The sequence below is a fragment of the Rattus rattus genome, chromosome 4 (genome assembly GCF_011064425.1).
Source record: "Rattus rattus isolate New Zealand chromosome 4, Rrattus_CSIRO_v1, whole genome shotgun sequence".
NCBI lineage: Eukaryota > Metazoa > Chordata > Mammalia > Rodentia > Muridae > Rattus > Rattus rattus.
The window spans coordinates 22,559,369-22,580,775 of NC_046157.1; the positions used below are offsets into that span (position 1 = coordinate 22,559,369).

At 45.3% G+C, this 21,407-nt stretch overlaps 1 protein-coding gene across 1 annotated transcript in view; it reads left to right on the forward strand.

Moving 5' to 3' along the window:
* Nucleotides 1-720: 720 nt before the first annotated feature.
* Nucleotides 721-21,407, forward strand: part of Hgd (homogentisate 1,2-dioxygenase) — a 50,060-nt gene continuing 29,373 nt past the window's right edge. The window contains exons 1-4 of the mRNA XM_032899282.1: nucleotides 721-870; nucleotides 8,148-8,219; nucleotides 9,101-9,189; nucleotides 12,544-12,649. Coding sequence (XP_032755173.1) covers nucleotides 856-870; nucleotides 8,148-8,219; nucleotides 9,101-9,189; nucleotides 12,544-12,649 — 282 coding nt within the window. The 5' untranslated portion in view covers nucleotides 721-855. The remainder of the gene's footprint in view (nucleotides 871-8,147; nucleotides 8,220-9,100; nucleotides 9,190-12,543; nucleotides 12,650-21,407) is intronic.

The window sequence follows — 21,407 nt, forward strand, 5'->3', positions numbered from 1 at the left end:
GGAGGGTGGGGAGGGAACACCCATAGAGCAGGGGAAGGGGAGGGATTAGGGGGATGTAGGCCTGGAAACCGGGAAAGGGAATAACAATTGAAATGTAAATAAATACCCAAGTTAATAAAGATGGAGAAAAAAATTTAAAAAATAAAACTTTGTAAATTAAAAAAAAAAAAGAAGTCAAGACAAATGACAATAAACATAAACATCACATCCCAGTTTACTTCAAGTGCAACACGAGGCTGTCAGCAGTGCATGATCTGGGAGCTGAGCTCATCCACAGGAGACAGTGGCAGGGAAGGGAGCATCCAGTCCTTATCCCCTTCTTTCCACAGCTCTTGCACCAGGTCAAAGCATATGGTGGTTGGTTTTTTTCCATGGGCTCTGGAGACTGGCCTTGCATCTTCCTGGCCTGAGTCAGGACTAAGAGAATTCTCTGTAACATCTGGCAGGTGCCAAGTAACTCCCATAGTTCCTTTCTTAGATAGCTTTACAATCTCTGCCTTTGGGGAAAAAAAGACTTCCTTAACATGGAACAAAGAATTGGTCACTGTCTATTTATGCCAGGTGAAAGAGACTGGTTCTCTGTAAACGCTCTCAGAAATGACCTGGGGTTGAAAAATTTAAAAAAAAAAAAAAAAAAAAAAAAAAAAAAAGGTTGTGCAAGAATTTTAGATGCAATCGTGTTGGACTTTCTGACTAGTGTGTCAGTTAAGCAACTCTGCCCTGAGTGACCTGCTGACCAAGAAGAAAGAGAGATCTGGTAAAAAAATCAACAACATCCAGAGAGTAGTTTTAAAGAGACACAGGAGCATTCGTACCTCAGCTCCTTGGCCTGAGTTTCCTTCCAGCAGTAGGGAAATGGCAGAGTTAAAGGTAAGAAACCATCTGGCTGGATTTGGATTAAGATAGGAGAGTATGCCTGGGGTTGTGGAGTCACTTAGCCAGAAAAAGAACAGAAAAGGAATGGAGAGAAGGTAAGAGCAGGTGGAAGGACTGGAGATGTCTAACAGGTTTATTAGCCTTCTTCAACAAGAATGCCTGGTGTTTCCTGGTGTCAGAGTTGAAGGGTTGGGGCTACGGAGATGGCTTAGTAGTTAAAAGTACTCTCTGTTCTTCCAGAGGACCTGGGTTCAGTTCCCAGAACCCATTCAGTAGTTCACACTCTAGTTCCAGGGCCTCTGGCACCCTCTTCTAGCCTTGTGGCTTCTGTTGGCTCATGTGCATGTGTATACACACACACACACACACACACACACACACACACACACACAGTTGAAAGGCTCAAACACCCCCATCCATCCATCCATACAGACAGACAGACACACACACACACACACACACACACACACACACACACACACAGTTGAAAGGCTCAAACACCCACCCATACAGACAGACACACATACACATGTTCAGATACTCCACCACATTGTTAGTAGATGTGATTGCACTGAGTTGACAAACTGAGGTGACAGGAAGCATTATCACCCTTGCCTTTGTTAACTCCTAACACTGTTGTGTGGATCTGAGGTGAGCAAGAGCTCACCTTCTAAGTGCATGCATGCATGCATTTCTCCCCAGTCTCCTTGCCCACTGCTCTCCATCATCCTTGTGGCTGCACCTTCCTGGACTGCTTCCTGCCAGCCAGTTCACTGTGCTCCATCTACTTAGCCGTTAGGTAGTTCAGACTCAGCTTTGGACAGTACTCTTTATTTAGCATGCCGTTGAGAAGAATTAGTAGGCCATGTGCTATGTGCTACAAGTGCTAGGTCAGGTGTTATAACGGTGCATTAGCACTCTGAACCTAGGGGGTGGGTGCCATTTCTTTTTTCCTATTTTAAACCAATAAGAAAAGCAAGGTTCATGGAGACCAAGGGACTCATCCAAGGTCCCTGTTAGTAAATGGTGGAGACTGTAGCAGATGTCAAGAGTTTGAATTTCAGGCCCCCAAAAGAGGGTCCGTTGCACCTGCTAGGTTGGGCCTTTTGAGCCAGGGAAAAAGAGTGTGTTCCCAGTGTCTAAAATTCTGCCTAGTGCTTAGCTCAATGCTTAAGACCAGAACTAGAGCTCCCTGGCACATTGGCGCAGGCTGAGTAGGACCGCTCACTAAACCCCCTCCAGGAATGTAGAGACTGACCATTGACAGGAAACCTTTCAGTTAAAGCTGGGATGGTAAACCTAGCAGGCCCCTAACTAAGACACCTTGAAGGTGCTTAACTCTGTAGTAAGGAGTTTTTCTCCTTTGTCTTCACACCAGATTTAGCCTTAGCTCTCACTCAGTGTTAGCATGTTAGCAGTCAACACAGCCCGGGAAGGGAGAAACTTCTCAAAAACAGCTAGCTGTCCCTGGTGAAGTGACAAAGGATTGCACCAGAGGAAATACCTTGTGCGAAGATGCAAAATACACAGAAAAGTCTGCGAGTCCCAGGAACACAGTATTTCAGCTGCATTGGAGCTGCCGCATGGATGCAGGTGCCCAAGAGGGGACCCATAGGTAGATCAGAATGGTGGCGGGAGAGGGCATAGCTAATGGGGACCAGTATGCCCATTGAAGATGTGGAGGGAGAATTCGACGGAAATCCTATGAGGAAGTTCATAAAGGCAGGAGACATCCTTAGCATTTATAAATAAATCATATCTTAAATCCTCTCCTGCCGCAATTTTTAAGCAACTTATTATGCAAACGCCGCCACAAGCAAAAGGCACGCTGGCCTTTGTTCTTGGTTTCAAAGGCTTGCCAGGCCTGCTGTCTCATCTCCATAAGGAAAGGTTATCTCAGAGGTCAGAAACCTAGAGACACAGAGAGAGCCAGATTAAAGCAGACCCATCCCAGTCAATAGACATAACACTTAATTTAAGATGTCCTTGTCGTTTCTTCTAGCATTTCAATGGCTACATCAACACAAAACCTCTAGTGAGATTACCTTTACAAAAAACAAAACAAAACAACAACAACAAAAAAAAAATCACAGCTAGAGAAAGAAAAGTCAAAAGCTGAAACAATCACATGATGTTTAAGGTGGATCCGCTACAGTCTGGACTATGTCGCTTCTGTTCCACCATTCCTCAAATGCCCAGCCGGTTTCACACGCAGACTCCCGGCCCTACCAGCAGACACACTTGACTCACTAGGTTGGGTCTGAAATGATTCTTGGCTTGAGAGGACCCACTGACCTATAGTTTCCTGTCTACCTACACTAAATTGCTATAAACTTACTGGGTTAATACAGTACACTCGTTCTCCTGCACTTTTGGAGAATGGATATCTGAAATCAGTCCCACCAGGCCAACCTCAAAGTGTCAGCATGGTTGAGTTTGTCTGGGGGCTCTGAAGATTTCTCTAGCTTCAGTTTGTAGAGAGTCTACATTTGCAGCCCCTCCTTGATCTTCGAAGTGCATTTCTCAGATCTCTGTAGATTACCTTCTACCTCTGTCCTAACAAAGCATGTGAGATTGCACTTAGAGAACACTCAAATAGTCTGTGATCTCGCCATCCCCAAAGCTGCTTACGTGTTCTTATCTACAAAAGGAATATATCTGCTCACATGTCCAAGTCCATTCCAAGTTACGTTGGAACAACTGGAAAACTACCTCAGGCAGCCAGAGGTTAGGGAGACCTTCCTTAGGCTCCTTCCCAAAGAATGAAGACCTGAGAAGACAGAGTAACAAGGTGACAGAGGCCAGAGGGAAGAACTGGCTGCCTCTAGTCAGCTCCTTATTGAGATGGGCGTGAAAACTGCCATTGGACCCCATGACTTGAGGCTCTAGTGAAAAATGTCTGCTCTATCCCCTCAGGTCAACCCAGGAAGACAGAATTAGCTGTGACAGGATAGTTTCTAAACTTTGCAGTCAAAGGCTGTTCCGCGCCTTCCCCTTTGGGGAAGGTATTTGAGATGAGACACTAACTACGTCTCTGAAGGTGAATTTACCTTTTAGCTTTTGTTTGCTTTGGGGGGGAGGAAGGAATAGGTACTTGTTTTTACTGTCACTGATTTACCTCTTAGTTTTATGACCAGTTTAAGCTCCGCTTTGTTTCCTTTATCTAACAGCTGTGAGTCCCAAGTCCCTTCTCTGGTCCTTTTGTCTCATTGTTGTCTTTAGTCTCTTCCAGAGGAGGTGTTGGGTAGCCCAGGGGTGACCTTGCGCTCATTACATACAGAGGGATGACCATGATCTCTTCTTCCTGCACCTCCCAAGTACAGAGATCACAGACTGAGTCACCCACTTGGCTCCTGGTTCACTGTTAACTAACTTTGAGGGCTGGTTCCCAGGAGGTTGGGGTTTCAAGGTTTTAGGCCTTATTTAGATATAAGTCTATTCAAAAGCCTGCCTCTTGGTTTCAGGCATTAAAATATAAGACACGGTGATCATTCCAGACCACTACTCAGCCCCCAACAGCAACCTGCAAGTTTCCCTAACAACCTGGTTAGCAGAAGACCAGGATCCTTTCACAGTTTTAAAAAAAGAAGAGGAGGAGCCCTAGGTCTCAGTCTCTCTCTCTCTCTCTCTCTCTCTCTCTCTCTCTCTCTCTCTCTCTCTCTCTCTCTCTCTCTCTCTTTCACAGTTTTAAAAAAAGAAGAGGAGGAGCCCTAGGTCTCTCTCTCTCTCTCTCTCTCTCTCTCTCTCTCTCTCTCTCTCTCTCTCTCTCTCTCTCTCTCTCTCTCTCTCTCTCTCTCTCTCTCTCTCTCTCTCTCTCTCTCTCTCTCTCAGACTTGTCTCTATTTCCATAACACCCAGTATAAGGAAGCGAGGTGCCCCAGCGCTCCCCCATCAGGTGTTCCCTGACTTTAATAAGTAAACCATGCCCTGCGATCCAGGTGAGAATCGAAAAGCTGCGTGCGGGTGAGCTGCTAAAGAAATGAATGTACCCAAGTCACGTGGGCCCCTGAAATGTATTCTTTCATTTAACAAGTTATGCATATGATTCTCTTGGAAAGGAAGAAGATCGTATTTTTACATAGCGTCAAATTATTCAGGAATCTGAGCTGAAGGAAACATAAACACGCCCGCTTAATGTCAGGTTTTTCTTTCTTTCTTTCTTTCTCCCCCACCCCCCTGCGGAAGGTGCATCTTTACGTAAGCCCAGAGGCAGCTGGAGTGCAGCGCTCGGGTTTTCACAGCTGATAAACGCGGAGTTCAGAGTCTGTCCTTGGACTCAAAGCCTTGAGACAGCAGCTGCAAAACATAGCTCTTTCTCTCTCTCTCTCTCTCTCCACTGCGAAGCCTCCGGCGGCGAAAAACCTCATCTAAAAAGCTCTTAAAAACGCCTCTCTAATTTTACTCCTGGAGGGTTAGGAAGACCAACCAGCTAATGGTGACTCAGCAGCTTCCACCGGCTTTTTAAGCTAGTGCACTTCCATGGGGGAGGGGGAGGATGGATTCAATACTGCTCAGTCCCATCCTCCCTTTCTCCCTTTCCCCCTCTTTCCCTCGGAGCTCTGGACGGTTGCCTTCCCAACCGACAGCCGTTCTTTCTATATTCTTTCCCTTTTTCCTTAGAGCACAGCCTTAATGAAATGTTTCAGAATCGCTAACTCTCATTTTCCTCATTTCGAACGCACCTCTAACCTCTGTTCAGAGGCCAGCGGTTACAAAGAGCAGGGAAGGTTAATCAGTAAATCCACCCCTGCCTGCCAGAAAGCTCAGCTGGCCCCGGCAGCTCTCAAACCTCCCTTCCTCCCTGCAGATAGGAACAAAGCCGCGGCCCAACAAAGAGAGGGCTCTGTCATCCTCCGCGGCTGCTTCTGTCGCCGGCTGATCTACAATTCTGTTCACAGAACTGAAGATAATTTGAGGTCATTACTGATCCTCGGCAGCTCGAATGCAAGTCCTGTTGGTGGCGAGCATGAAGCTCATTTTGAGAGAAGAAAATTGTACTCGGTGGAGGTTCGGGGTAGTGGATGGTCTCTGCCATTACCCCAAAGCTATAATTCCAAACTGCGTGCAGCTTGGAACAAATCTCGTTATAATAGAACTTGGTTGGGGGAGGGGGAATTCTGATAAATTTTCAGAGAGATTTAAAAAAGGGGGGGTGGGTTGAGAGGGTATAGCTCAGTGGCAAAGCACATATGCATATGAGGCCTCAAGTTCGATCCCCAGCAACACCCACCCCCAAAACTTTGTCTGATGGCAAATGAATAATTTCACTCCCATGATTTCTAGGTCATAACATTCCATATTCTTTCCAAATATAGACGCTGCTGGCCTGATCATCGCTCACACATCCGAGTCCCCCACATCTAGCTCATTCTTCCCTGCACTGCCAAGAACTTTGAAGGGCCTACCCTCCACCCACACCCACCCTTCTTACATCTCTTAAAGAACTGCGCTCATATGGTGGTATTTCACTCACCCAGTAAGGCTGCGCCCTCTTATCCGAGGCTAAAAATCAACTCCTGTCTGAGTTAGAGCAAAGGGAGGTCGAGTCCCACTCACCCTGGCAATCGTGTACTCTGAGGACTCCTCCTGGGTGAGAAACTCTCACTGAATAGCTTCCATGGGCCAAGACACAGGGCACACGGAGGTAGATAAAACTGGCACAGACCCAACCTTCAGGAACCATGGAAGGACAAAGAAGAGAGACAAAGACAGACAAACAACAGACAACTGACAGTCAGGTGTGCTAAGCATTTCAGGAATGAGTCTTGGGTCACAACGGATGAGCAGTAACTGGGTCAAGATGGTGTGGAATCTGTCGTTCAGCCTCAAATTGCCCAAAGGGTCATAAGCATTTTGTAAATAAATTTCCAGAGAGGGAATTAAGATGTGCAGACTTGGGGTGACTGAAGTGCAGAGCCACCACGGCTCTCGCAGTTTGTAGACCAGCATATAAATGTCAGCTGTGTACTCCTTTTCCAAGAAATAGGGTCGACTTCATTCAAACCAGCAGTTACACGGTCCCTAGTTCAGTGGTCTGTGGGCCATTAACCTGATAACCGAGGTCTTTACCAATCACCAACAGTAAAGCAGTCTTTACCATAGGAGTTTTAAATTTTTCAGGGGATCCCTGTAAGTTACCTTGTTGAGAAGCTTAATCTTCCCCCCTCTGTGTTATAAACCTAAGAGATGGCAACCACGGTAGGCTCCATTGCATTGTTCTGAAAAGATTCTAGGCTGAAACATCTGAGAAAGCCTCTCTATGTCCTTAACCCTTCTTTTCTTGTATCCACACAGATGCAAATACACCTCTCTCTCTCTCTCTCTCTCTCTCTCTCTCTCTCTCTCTCTCTCTCTCTCTCTCTCTCTCTCTCTCTCTCTCTCTTTCTCTCTCTCTCTTCTCTCTCTCTCTCTCTCTCTCTCTCACACACACACACACACACACTATAGGTACCCCCAGATGATGTTGGCACCCATGGAAGGAGTTTTCTAACAAACGTGTTCCTGTCACTTTAAATCCCCATACCATCTCCTTCCAGTTTTGGGGTTTTGCTTTCTTGTTTGGTTCTTTGTTTTAGGGTGTGCAGAGGGAAAGGGGTTGCAATGTACAGCTAGCAAGTTACTTCTGATTTAGAGTCAAAATGATGCCCAAGTCATCTCCCTCCCAGGAATTTCCAGATAGAACCGAAATTAAAGAGCTTATTTTTGAAATGGGATCATTAAAAAGCAAGCTTATAAAACCAGAAAGGAACAGTTAAGGGTAGAAAAGTCTGTGGAATACCCAGCAATCCTCTGGTTTAACTGTAAATATTTAAAATGCATGCAACACATATTTATTTCCTAAATGGTTCGCCAGCCAAGACATACAGACAGCATCAGACACAAATACATGCCCTTGTAGCTATTCTTGCCTCTGTAGAATGCCAATGTTGTAAAAATGCTCTTTAAATCCTATAAGGGGCTGGGGGTAAGGCCCAGCAGGTCGACCACTTACAGCTCAAGTGTGAGGACCAGAGTTTGGATCCTCAGAAAGCACCAGCTTGGGAGAGATAGAGTTGGTGGGTCCTGAAGCAAACTGGCTAGCCAGCCTAGGGGTGAGCCTCCAGCTCAGAAGGAAGATACTCAACGTCACTGTGGGCTTTCACTTAGGCGACATATTCACCTCCACACATATAAACATGTATGCACTCGTGAGCACAAGCGTGCACACACACCCACACAAATAAATAAGTACAGCTCAGTAACAATGAAATTTGTGTCTCTGTCGCATGCAGTACATTTCTGGATTTGGGAATGAGTGTGCTTCAGAGGACCCTCGCTGCCCAGGCTCCCTGCCAAAAGGACAGGTAAGAATGAACGGAACATTTGGCGTGCTCAAAACCGTAAACCTAGAAGGCACAACCACGGGCCCAATAACTCCACCCAACACTTCTCTCCGAATTCAGCAGGTAAACTGTCCCATTTCTGAGATCATTAGGACGATGGAGTTACAGCATAGTAACAATACAAATATTAAACCTGGATTAACATTGGCGATTAGCCACAGCAAAGGGCCCAACCTAAATTTGTGAGATTAACTACAAGTCTTCCAGGATATACCCCAAAGTCTAGGATTTTGGGGGGAGGAGGAGCTACGATGAGAAAATAAGTTTCTTGAGAAATATACGCACAGTCGTGGTAGTAAAAAACTACAGTAAATGGGTTTATTTTCAAAACTTTTTGGTGGTTATTTCATGGTATGCAAAGTTCCTATAGACTGGGCAAAGTGGCATACACCAGTAATCCCAGCACTCCCGAGGCGGAAACGGGGATCTCAAATGTGAGAGCAGGCTGAGCTCTCTAAGGCCTGTCTCAAAACAAAATAAATGTTCATGACATAGTGTGTCCTTTTCAAGAGAAAAACCCCTGGTTATTATAGGCCTATACGTCTCACAGGGCCCTCCATTTTTTGAAGTAAGAACAGAAATATCAGGACATTAACATTGAGTCTCTTTGGTAGGCGAGGTAATGGGCCATCATAAATATTATGAATTTTCCACAATAAGTCTGTATCACTCCTCTCATTGGGGGAGTCCCAAAGGTATTCTAACTATGCATGGGAATTAATGTGTAGTGGTCCAGAGCCTTCCCTATTGAGGCCAAAATCTCCGCTTACTGCACTGGTTAATGGGAAGATAGGATGCTCTGGGCACTGGGATGATACCATGTGTTGCCTCCTTTGTTTTAGAATAATCCTCAGGTCTGCCCCTACAATCTCTACGCTGAGCAGCTCTCGGGATCGGCCTTCACTTGTCCACGGAACACCAATAAGAGAAGGTATATGACGAGATCGGTTACAACTTGCAGTCTGTGGGAATTGTACCCAGGCCACAGTCTCCCCGAGTTCCTCCTTATGAGCTGCGTTCTGAGTCACATCAGGGGCATCCAGGCTTGTTCCCAGTGAGTGATTGGCAGAGGAAAACCAGGGAACAGCTATACAGGGGTCAAAAGCAGACACGTCCGGGTCCATTACCAAGCTTCTCTAGAATGCCGACAGGAAATGTATCCCGCGGTCTGACTTTCCTCTAAGGATTGTATAGTTTCAAATTATAGTCAGAGAAGATTTAGACATTTTTCCTGGCTGACTAGAAGTATTATGTTCTTTGCGAGAAAACTGAGAACCCAAGCGGAAGTGTTCGAAAGATCACGTGGTATGGCCCCTTGTGGTTTGAATTAATAAGGATTTTTCCCTCTTTGGAATTTGCCTTTCCTGGAAACCAGCGCAGTCGTCAGCACAGTGTGGCACGTCCTGTGCTTGCTCTAATCCTGCAAACCGCCTCAGCGAACTTGCTCTCTAATCAGCTTCTATGGAGCCGGTTGGAGGCAGACGCTGAAGGGCCAGGAGGTAGTTCAGGGTCGGGATTTGAATGAATCACATCTAACTGTAGGGGTTTCAGGTCAGGTACGCATAAAGAATGATGTTGCTGGCTCGGGAGAGTTGAAGGAGAGTTGGAGTGGATCTTCTAAGAGGAGGAAGTGGGTTTATCCCCGCTGACTGAGTCTTCCCGGGAAGCAGATAGGCCAGTGAGCACAACAGAGCAAGGGTCCACTCAGGTGCTGCGCCTTGCTTCCCTTCATAATGAACCCATTACGCCCTGCAGGCAGCGGGACCCCTAGGATTAAGCCCTTGCTCCTGCTACAGTTGTATGGGATTGAACGCAGAGTCTACCCTTTCAGATCCCCTTCCTTCCTCGATCGAATCCTGAGAGACAATGTAGGTGAAGAAACGAGGGGAGGGATACAATCTCTTATATTTGGCCAAAAAGCAAGAATGAAGCTGGTTACCGTGGCCAATAGCTGTAACCCCAGATCTCGGAAGGCTGAGCGGGGGAGAATGAGGAATCTGAGGCCATCCTGGACTAGGTACCCTGTTCTCAAAGCACCAAACCAACCAAGCAAACCAGACGCAAAACAAAATCAGACGGGCAATCCGAGGTTGTTTCTACCTGTTATTTAATGTCTTCCTCCAGACAAGATAAGGAAACCTACAGACAGTGCCCATCTATTCTACTGGCCTCCGTGACGATGTTCTTGACTCCCCGGTCCATCCACACGCAGGCCACCTGGGCTGTGGTGCCTGCTGCCTGCCCCCATTATTCAGCAGTATCTTAGCCAGCAGGAGCTGAGCTCTGTTCCAGGAGGCTGAAAAGGAGCTGCTGGCATTTCATTAAGGGGCTGGCAACATTCCCTGCCTCAGAATTAAATCTCTGTCCAGGGCAATGGAGTGTAGCCTGGGGAGTTTTATAAACTCAGTTGAAAAAATAAGGGACACTAGGCATGGCTCACCCATCTGCTTACAACTCCCTAAAGGTAGGCACAAGAGTTTTCTAAAAACACTCAAACCTCTAGCAGGAAAGTATGTCCCGCCCCATTTATGGGAGGGTCAGCCTGAAATTCTCAGCTAGTCACTACTCACTGCCCCAAAGCACTAGGTATAAATACTAAAACTATTAGAGGTGCCACCTATCTCTTGAGACAGCAGATGTGGAAATGTTTAAGTTGATGATTAAGAGAGAGCAAGTTCATTAATTGTCCAGTACGTGAGTGCCTACTGGGTCTTAGGTAGGTGAACTTGTAGTCTTAACAGCCCTAGGAGTTTGTTGAGCACAACAGGTCTTCCATGATCACAGAAGGGTCCTTATCCCTCCTCACCCTCTCCACCCCTGGAAGGACTTACGAGGCACACTGTGTCCCTCTCATCTTCAAGATTCCCTCAGCAGACTCTTTTCCCCTTCATCCCGGAAAAGAGACCTTTGGCTGAGTCCTTGACGTACACAGTCAGCAAAACTTAACGAAGAAAAGAACAGCGGAAGTAAACCATAAATATACTACATTAAAGCATGGGCATATGCTTTATACCTAGAGACTACATTTTCTTTTTTTTTTTTTTTTTTTTGGTTCTTTTTTCCGGAGCTGGGGACCGAACCCAGGGCCTTGCGCTTCCTAGGTAAGCGCTCTACCACTGAGCTAAATCCCCAGCCCCAAGACTACATTTTCTAATGTATAGAAAATTTACAGATGACTAATGAGTAAGCAGAAGCTTATTCAGTCTTATTCAAGATAAAGGACGTATTTAAAAATTAGATTCTATCTTTCACTTCTAACCGTAACGTAATTGGAGTTTGAGAGATGGCTTAGAGAGCATAAGCATTTGCAGTGCAAGCATGAGGGCCTGAGGTCAAATCCCCATCATCTACATGAAAAGCCAGTTTGGCTGCATGCACCTATGGAGCACAGACCAGGAGGACTGACCCAGCTTTTAGGCTGCCAGCCTAGCTCCAGGTTCAGTGAGAGACCCTGTCTCAAGGGCACAAAAGGAGACAGAGCAGGACAACAATGTCGTTCTCTGGCCTCCATATGCATACAGACATGTGTGCCTGTGCATACATACATGCCCACACATCACATATATACCATACGCATGCAGAAAAATTTTTAAAAAATGTATTTCTACAAAGTGAAATTATAATACTGCCCCTCATTGGGGAAGATGTGAGATGTGTTCTGTCCTCCATCACTAATGGGAAAAGACAGTAGGCCAACAGTTGGCCAATTATGCTTATATGTGAGTTGGAGGTATCTGAGGAAATGTATGAGAAGTGTTAAGTGCCAGACTCTAAGGAATAACCATAGGAAAAGTTGTGGAAGAACTGATCACCTCCAGGAGGGTCTGAATTTATGGAATTATTTCTCCATTGTCATAAATCACTTTGTCATTTTATAGGACAAAGTCGATTTGTATTTTTAACAAATAACAAAGGCACTCCGGATTATTCTCTCAGGCTCTCTACAATGTGCTGTCGTGACGTGGAAAGCAAGAATTAGCATCCCATGATGCTTTTCTGTGGATCTCCATGTACCTATTCCTCATGGTGCTTCCTTTTCCCTCCCAGTGTTAGGAAAGGCAAGTCTTCATTTGTGGGAACTATACAAATAGGTAGGAGCCAGAGCCTCAGCCTGAAGAGCGAGGGCTATCACGGAAGGACCAAGACCAGTTATGGCCAGGAGATGGCTACTGGGAAGTCCACAGATGGCTGTTGAGTGACTTCTTGATGGCACCTCTAAAGCCAGCCTGTGTCCCTCAGAATATTGCCTAAAGCTGTGTCTTTCTGTTTTTCTCGTTCTCCCTAGCTGGCTATACAGGATTCTCCCTTCAGTTTCTCACAAGCCCTTTGCGTCCATCGACCAAGGCCACATCAACCACAACTGGGATGAAGTTGGCCCTGATCCTAACCAGGTAACCTGCCCCCCTACACTGAAACACCCAATGTATTCAAAGCCTTCAACAGAAGTGCTTAGACTGGGGCCAACGTTATTGAAAACTTAGAAGCCTTTTTAAAGTAAGTGCTGAAATATCTGTTTGTGACTCATATTTGAGTAGGGATCTTCAAATGCATTGATTGTGTGTGTGTGCGTGTGTGTGTGTGTGTGTGTGTGTGTGTGTGTCTCTGTGTTTGTGTATCTGTGTGTATGTGTTTGTGTGTATATGTTTGTGTGTGTGTGTCTGTGTGTATGTGTGTGTGTCTCTCTGTGTGTGTCTCTGTGTATGTGTGTCTCTGTGTTTGTGTCTCTCTGTGTGTATGATGTGTTTGTGTGTGTCTGTGTGTATGTCTGTGTGTATGTCTGTGTGTGTGTCTCTGTATGTGTATATTTGTGTGTGTCTGTGTGTGTATATGTGTTTGTGTGTGTGTATATGTGTTTGTGTGTGTCTGTCTGTGTGTGTGTGTGTATAGAACAAGGAAAGCAAAGCATATTCTTGTTGTTTGTTTGTTTTGTTTAATGCCATGTAGATAGGCAGGGATGTGGTTCAGACTTAGTTATGGGCTGGTCAAACTACTTGTATGCACATAGGTTTTTATTGTTAACCTTCACTTATCACAGAATATAGAAAACACCTTTAATACTGACATCTTTAAAGAGAGATTGCTGATGTCTGGTATAGGAATGAAAGATTTGTCTGTAAAGTCTTATGGTGACAAACTTCTGTCACATTCTTTGCTGCCTCAAGTGTGAGTGTCTTAGGGTTTGACTGCTGTGAACAGACACCATGACCAAGGCAAGTCTTATAAAAGACAATGTTTAATTGGGGCTGGCTTACTGGTTCAGAGATTCAGTCCATTTTCATCAAGGTAGGAGCATGGCAGCATCCAGGCAAGCATGGGGCAGGAAGAGCTGAGAGTTTTACATCTTCATCCAAAGGAAGCCAGGATCAGAATACTGACTTCCAGGCAGCTAGGGTGAGGATCTTAGGCTCACGTGGCATACCTACTCCAACAAGGCCACACCTACTCCACCAAGGCCACACCCACTCCAAGGCCACACCTACTCCAACAAGGCCACACCTCCTAATAGTGCTACTCCCTGGGCCAAGCATATACAAACCATCCCAGTGGGTCTGCAGTCCTTCTTCACTGCTGGGGTGTTAGGCTCATAGGACACCAACACACCGTTCAGGGGAGGTGAAACGCAGTCTAAGATAGGGGTCCCAGCCCATGTTTCTCCAGGTGAGAAAAGGCAGGGCTGGGATAGAGGCTGTGGTTCTCAAACTCCAAGGCACCCAGACACCACCGAGAACCGAGAAGAGTTAAGAATATGGGCTCCCATCCTCCTGGGCACCCAGGCGCCTCCTGGGAACCTCAAAGAGTTGGAAACAAGGCAGGAGGAGCTGCAGTCCAGCCAGGGGCAGGGAATCAGGCTTAGCGCAGGGTGAATGTCAAGAGTGTGGAGGGAACTTCTGACAGAGACTTAGTCTAGGCTGGGTAGGATGAAAGGCACCCCCGTACCCCCTCAGGTCCTCGATGAAGGAGACAGTCCCTGCATTTCCAAACTGTTTATTCATGGCTGATGAGGATATATATCGCTTACTCAGGTTGAACCAGAGATTAAATACCTTTCCAAGGAAAGGCCTAGGAATACGGTTTCAAGGCTACCCCCTGTCCACCAAGGCCAGAAATGGAAGCATTCAGGTGGTCAAAACGCATCTGAAAATATTATCTACTTCAGTCATTTTTAAACTGGGATTTTTTCCCCCCACAAAATAATTGACCTTTAACCTTGTGTGACTTTCTTTTTTCTGGTACTGAGGATTGAACTTAGGATTCCACATGTGCGAGGCAAGGGCTCTAACACTAAGCTATCTTTTTATCCCCCTTCTTATTTTTCATTTTGAGACAGTCTCACTAAGTTGCCTAGGGTGGCCTCAGACTCACTCTGTAGCCAGGGCATATCTTGAACTTGGGAACTTCCCGCATCAGCCTTCTGGGTAGCTAGAACTGGGGGCCTTTTTGTGGTCTAGCAAATGCCCTTCCTTCCCCCTCCCCCCTCGCTCCTCGCTCCTCCCACCCCAACCCGACTGTGCATCTCCTCTCAGATAACTGGAGAAAAAGTCAGCCCTGCTCCAGCTCTCTAACCCAAACCCTGCAGATTCAGGCCCCACATAAATAAGAACTTTTGGCTTGTCCCTGCTTCATCCTTAAGTAGAACAGACTCGTGAAGCACGTGCGCGCGCGCGCGCACACACACACACACACACACACACACACGCACACGCACACAGCATCCTGCCTTTACCTGATCCGCCTTACGTGGGTCACGCTTTCCCCTTTGTCTCTGAAACTTGAGAATTAACACGGCAGAACATCCTCACGTTTTCATCTTCCCACTTATCTGGCAAGGGCCGTAAAATCTGCGCTCATTCTCTGAGATCCTGTTTGACCTCTGAATGGGTGAGGTGGTCAAAGTGAATGGGTGAGCCAGCAGGAGACGGAGGTCAGGAGAAAGGGAAGCAAGGTTAGCCTTGGTGTGGAGGGAGGAGTCGGGGCAGAGTGACTTAAGAACCAACAGGTTACTTAGAAGTCATCATCGCAGGTTACCGGAAGCGGAAGCGTCATGAGGAACTTCTTTGCAGGCAGAGATTCTAGCGTGTACATAAACTCTCCCACGTAACCTCACGGTGCTACTCTCAGGACAATGACTCCTAGTTCTTCCCTCTCTTCACAGTTAACCTTTCCTTTGATGACACTGGGAGGCATTGCTTGGGCAAGATAGTTTCCCAGTCAGAAAAGAGCATTTCAGCCCCTCCCTGTGAAAGAAAGAAGCAGGGCCGAGTCTGGCCTTGATTCTGAGACAGTCGCTTATCTCAGCCTGTCCAAGCACTTCGGGGGTTTCTCTTCCTGAGCCCCTAGAGTTAAATCTCAGAATCTCTAGTTCTCTCCTCAAGTTGCCGGTCTGCTTAGCAACAGGACTCTATTTTCTCCAGGAAAATAGGAAGCATGGCACCTATGGGTTTTATAAATGCCAACGTGGTGCTTATTATACGCCAGCGTGGGAGGATTGAGAGGGCATTTGGCCCACAGAGAGTTCTCCAATTCTTTATTCAGATGGCACAGGAAATCCTCAATTATATTCCCGACAGTTTTCTCTAATAGAGCCAAATCTCCTATCACACAGAGGAGCAAAGTGGCTATGAAATGACCAAATATGAAGAAAATAAACGCAAATGAAGTTATCTCTGAAAATCTCTTTAATCGCCTATAAAGTATAGGATATGTGGTCCTGTGTATGCTACCCACAACACGAAATTCCTATGTAAACTAAATTTGAGAACCGCTGAGCTAGGCTAAATGAAGGCGCTACAGGTTACGTATGTTTTCTGGGAAGACTGGAACAGTGAGAAGATCAAAGCCACATAACGTGTGGTAAATGGGGTGGACTGGGAGCTCCAGCGTCCTCGCAGGCGCACATTACCCAGGAGCTGCTTCAACATGCAAACCTCAAAAAAAAAAAAAAAAAAAAACCATGCAAACCTCAGCGCATCGTCATAGCCTGGTCTGCAGTTGTGTGGGCATCAGTGGGGCCGTTACCTCTTTCTTTTATCGGGGCAGAGTAGGTTTAATCTGACCTTTAAGGAAAATATATAGTGCAACTCTTCTGCAGGTATGAGGTATAAGGTACTTACTACCTGTTGTTTCCATGACTACGGTACTGCATTCTGCTTCGTGTGATTACATCCCTTCTTAAGGTCGTTTTGAAGCATGGGTCACATGCCATAGAATCTGTGAAACCACAACTGTAGACTCTAACAGATCTCTGTCATAAAATGCCTACCGATCCATAGCAGGTGCTGGTCATAAAAACAAGAGACGAGGTTCTGGGATAAGTTCCCACAATCACCTGCAGCCTGCAGAGGAGAGCTGAGATATTCCTTAATAAACATCGGGGAAGAAATGCATTTCACTGGCTATAGATGGGGAGGGGTCAAATATGACACCGAATGAGGAAGTCTGGAGACAGGACAGTCCATGAGAATTGTGGTCATGTTTGGATTGATTGAGGCTACAAAAATTGATGTGTAAAATGGGCTTCTGTGGTCCTGGTCATCACGGTGACTGGATTTAAGTTGTGGTTTTTATTGGTTACTTTATTGGTTCTGAATTAAGTTCTGTTAACTTCTATCTTTTACCATTTTGGCCTCTGTCATTAAAATTGAGACATACCAGAATTTTAAAATTAACCTTTATGTCAATAGAATTCTTCTAATTTGATTCTCTCTCTCTCTCCCTCTCTCTCTCTTCCCCCCCCACCTCCTCTCCTCCCTTCTCTGTCTGTCTCTCTCTGTCTCTGTCTTTCTGTTTTTCTGTTTCTCTGTTTCTCTGTTTCTCTGTCTCTCTGTCTCTCTGTCTCTCTGTGTCTCTCTCTCTCTCTCTCTCTCTCTGTGTGTGTGTGTGTGTGTGTGTGTGTGTGTGTGTGTGTGTGTTGTGTGTTTCTCTCAGGATGGCTTCAAACTCATGATCCTACAGCCCCTGCCTCTCAAATGCTAAGTGTATAGGCAGGTGCCACCACACCTCTCCTCGTCTTCCTTTACAAGTATTTTAATTCTAAAACCTCAACTCATGTAGGAATTAATAAAATAGAAAGTGTATGCCTCTTGTCCTAGGCAAGAATCACGTGGATTTCAGCTGCATATGCTAAAGCATTATTTCATAACTAGTTAGCATATCTTTTATAAAAAAGTTCCTTGCTCTATGTTTAAAATTTTGAGTCAGCGGTGAGAAGCCAGAACAGTTGTGTTGGAACTTGACAGTCACTTCCTAGTAGACCCCCAACTCACTTACTCCTCCCTTTCCTGTGTTTTCCATTCTAACACCACAATGTGGCTTTTCTGTCTCTGTTTTTCTGAGACAGAGTTTCTCTGTGTAGCCCTGACTATCTTGGAACTCACTCTGTAGACCAGGCTGGCTTCGAACTCAGAGATCCTCCTCCTTCTGCCTCCCCAGTGCTGGGATTAGAGGCGTGTGCCAGCATCACACCTGGCTTGACATTGTGGTTTTTTGTTTTTTGTTTTTTTTCCTTCTTGAACTTGTTACCTTGTCCTTGCTTTGCATTCTTTGAACATTTTGTATGTGGCAGCGAGTGACCAAACAGCCTTCTCCACTAGTGTGTCCTCTGCTCACACGCTGGGAGAGATGTGCCTCAAAACTCCACAGTAGAGTTGTGACACCAGAGTCAGAGAAATAGCAGCTAACCATTGTCTTGACCTGTGTCACCTGCCATCTGCTTCCCTTGCCTGATATACACTCCGGCTATTCTTGTACATATCTAGCCTTTTGTCTTCATTTACTCCTTGACAAGTTAATATCTCTTTCCAATTTTACGCTTCATTAATTAACCACAGCATTCTGCATTCATCACTTCCCCTTCATAACCTTTTCCAAATATGTACTCCAGGCTCCCTTGAAGGAAGTCTGAGAAAATTATATTTAGGTTTCTATCTGACAGCCCTTGCTGGCTGAGGCCTCTATGATAGGTGTGTCTTTACCTGTCAAAGCCCAAATTTAATACTTCAGTAGCTTCACCAACTTCCCACATTAAAGATCTTTGAGACTTTGAAGATTCAAGAAGTATTTAATACCGCCTCTAATCTAACCCCAGTCCTACAGAGAGCATCATGGGATAGGCAATCGTGACACTCATCCTTGATACTTCACAGAAGACTGGGGACTATCCCACACAGCCTCACCTTCTCTAGTTTATATTTGATCCTGCGTCTCAGAATTAATGGGACCTCTTGGGTGTTCTTCAGTTCAGTCTTTGGATGTTAGTTCAGTCCGTGGATATCTCAGATGAAAAAGTATGCCTAATTCTGTTTATGGTGTCTTTTCCCCTAAAGTGCGAAATCTCGGCATTTTATGAGCAAATCTAAATCCAATTCAAGTTTCCAGATTCCAACTCACATTCCGAGTCAGCAGTCCTTTTTTAGAAGTCAGCCCTTCAGCATTTGTTGTTCTTATTATGATCTCTAACTTTTGATTGTTGGACAGTCAGATGCTTGGCACAGTTAAAACTTGGGCCAAAGGAATTACCACTTGGTTTCCAACTACTGTGATTTGGACCGTGTGGAAATTATTTCCAAATTAATTAAAGGTCCTATCATAGAATTCCTTCTGTCCCCGAACATGCAAATCATCAGAAATGCTGTCAAACGGTAAATCCTCCAGGAACCTTTGCTGTCAAACTTGTCCAACTCTCTAGATCTTGCCATAGTGACAGTCTCTTTCCTCCAAGAATACCTTAGGCCTTCCTCCTTCTTTTACCCAACTCTTTCTTTACAACCAGGTGCCATCATCTCCCCCACCCTCTTCCTCTTCCTTTTCTTCCTCCTTATCTTCTCCTCCTCTTTGAAGAATGAACCTGAGTCTCATTCATTCTAAATGGGTGCTGTATCCCTGGTCCTGACAGACATTTTAAGAAAATAATTTATCCCTCACATCCAATTTACCCGGGTAATGTGTTCATCTTATGTAAGGACGCCTGCCCTGACGGTGAGACTGAAGTTCAGGGATATCCAGTGAGACTATCCAAGCCTGGATTACTCTTCATGGAGTAGGGTAGAGCAGGGAAAGAAACTGTGAATATTCATAACTTTGAAACATTATATGCTTATAGCTACTATAATTAGCTCATGGTATAGTAGTTTCATATTTAGCCTTTTAAAACTGTATTTTGTGCCCTTTTCCATATTGTATTTTGTTAGTAGACATGGTTTTTAAAAAATAAAATTTACCTAGTGCATGTCTGTGTATGTGTGTCTGCGTGTGTGCGTGTGGTGTGTGTGTGTGTGTGTGTCTGTGTATGTGTGTGTCTGTGTGTGTGTGTGTCTGTGTGTGTGTGTGTGTGTGTGTGTACACACATGCGCCGAATGGGTGCACACGCAGCGCGTCTTCCCAGCACTTCAAAGCATGGATGCTGGTCTGCCCTTTTTATTTCTGAATCTCTGATCTTTCCTGGGTACCATGACATTACAGTGACTCAAACCTCACAAAATCAATGCTATCCAGGTCCTGAACTAGACTATCACCTCCCACCTCCTGGAGCACCTCCTGGAGCACCTCCTGGAGGTCGGATAGTCCTCTTTCCCTGCCTTCTGTATCCACCTCTCTTCTTCCCTTTCACTTCTCTTTGTCTTCCCCTTCCTCTCTGCATTAGCTTGCTCAGGATGCCATACCAAAACCAAAACAGATCTTGTGGCGTTACTTTCTCAGAGCTCTGCTTCCAGAGACTGAGGCGAGTTTCTTCTTCAGTGCTTCCAGAGGCCAGCTTACTCCTTGGTCTTCTCTGCTTTGTGCCTGTTCTTGTAAGAGCTCAAATCATATTCAGTTACCAACCCCACTCCCCAAGGACCTCACTGTAATTTATGCATCCCTGTCAAGATTCTACCCAAGCTGGTTATGGTGGGACGTGCCCACAACCCCAGCATTCAGGAGACAGAGGCGGGAGGTTCGTGAGTTTGAAGCCAACCTTATGAGACTCTGTCTCATAAACAAACAAGTAAATGACGGATAAATAAATGTTTCTAGCACTTTCTGGGGATAAGGATCTATGAATGAGGGAGGGCAATCCAGACCATAATGCTCTTCCTCATCCTTACCTTCCAAATACCAACTAGTGAATTGACCTTTTGCTGGATTCTCTTTGCTACACATATATAAGGAATGAAAAATGCCCGAGTCAGATGAAGTGATAGGAAGAATTCCTTGAACAACAGAGGAATTTTCTAGCTCACTTTTAAAAATTGAAGGATGGGGCTGGAGAGATGGCTCAGTGGTTAAGAGCACTGACTGCTCTTCCAGAGGTCCTGAGTTCAAATCCCAGCAATCACACAATGGTTCACAACCATCTGTAATGAGATCTGATGCCCTCTTCTGGTGTGTCTGAAGACAGCTACAGTGTACAGTGTATATAATAAATAAATAAATATTTTTAAAAGTAAATAATGGATCACACTTTAGGAAATCCTCTAGAACTATCTTCTGAGATATTCTCCTTCTTATCCTTAACCATTTAATGCAGTTCCTCTGTTGTGGTGATCGCCCCCCCCCAGAAAAAAATAGCATTATTTTTGTCGCTACTTCATAACTGTAATTTGCTACTGTTATGAATCATAATTTAGATATTTTCCAAGTTTACTATTGTTATGAATCGTAACATAGATATTTTCTCAAAATAATGGTTTGTCAATGGGGTCCCGTCCCACAGGTTGAGAACCACTGTCCCTATTTCCTGCTACATCTCCTGTGTGTAACATTTGGACCGTCATCAGTCCGGGGAAAATGTGCTAAGTTGTTTTGCTTTGATATTTTATGTTTTTGTCTTCCTGGAATTTTCACTTCTCTTATAAACATCGATTTACCAAAATCCCACGAATAATTTAAAGCTGGTTTGAAATATAAATAGTGTTTTCTTCCATTGAACTCTCGAGCATTTCTTAGGGTGTCTGAGAGGATCTTCTGTCTCCAGGGTCTCTCTCTCTGGTCTGCAGCACCTAGCACATACCTATTTCCAAAAATTGCAAATATTTGTTGAGGTCTGGCAGCTCAGATCTCACCATCCTATAAATAGACAGGGATGCATTTCCCTAAATGCATCTGCTGGCAACGGCCAGCACTGCAGCGCACGTTGCCTCGCGCGGCCCCTTTTCGGACAGCTTGCTTGATCTT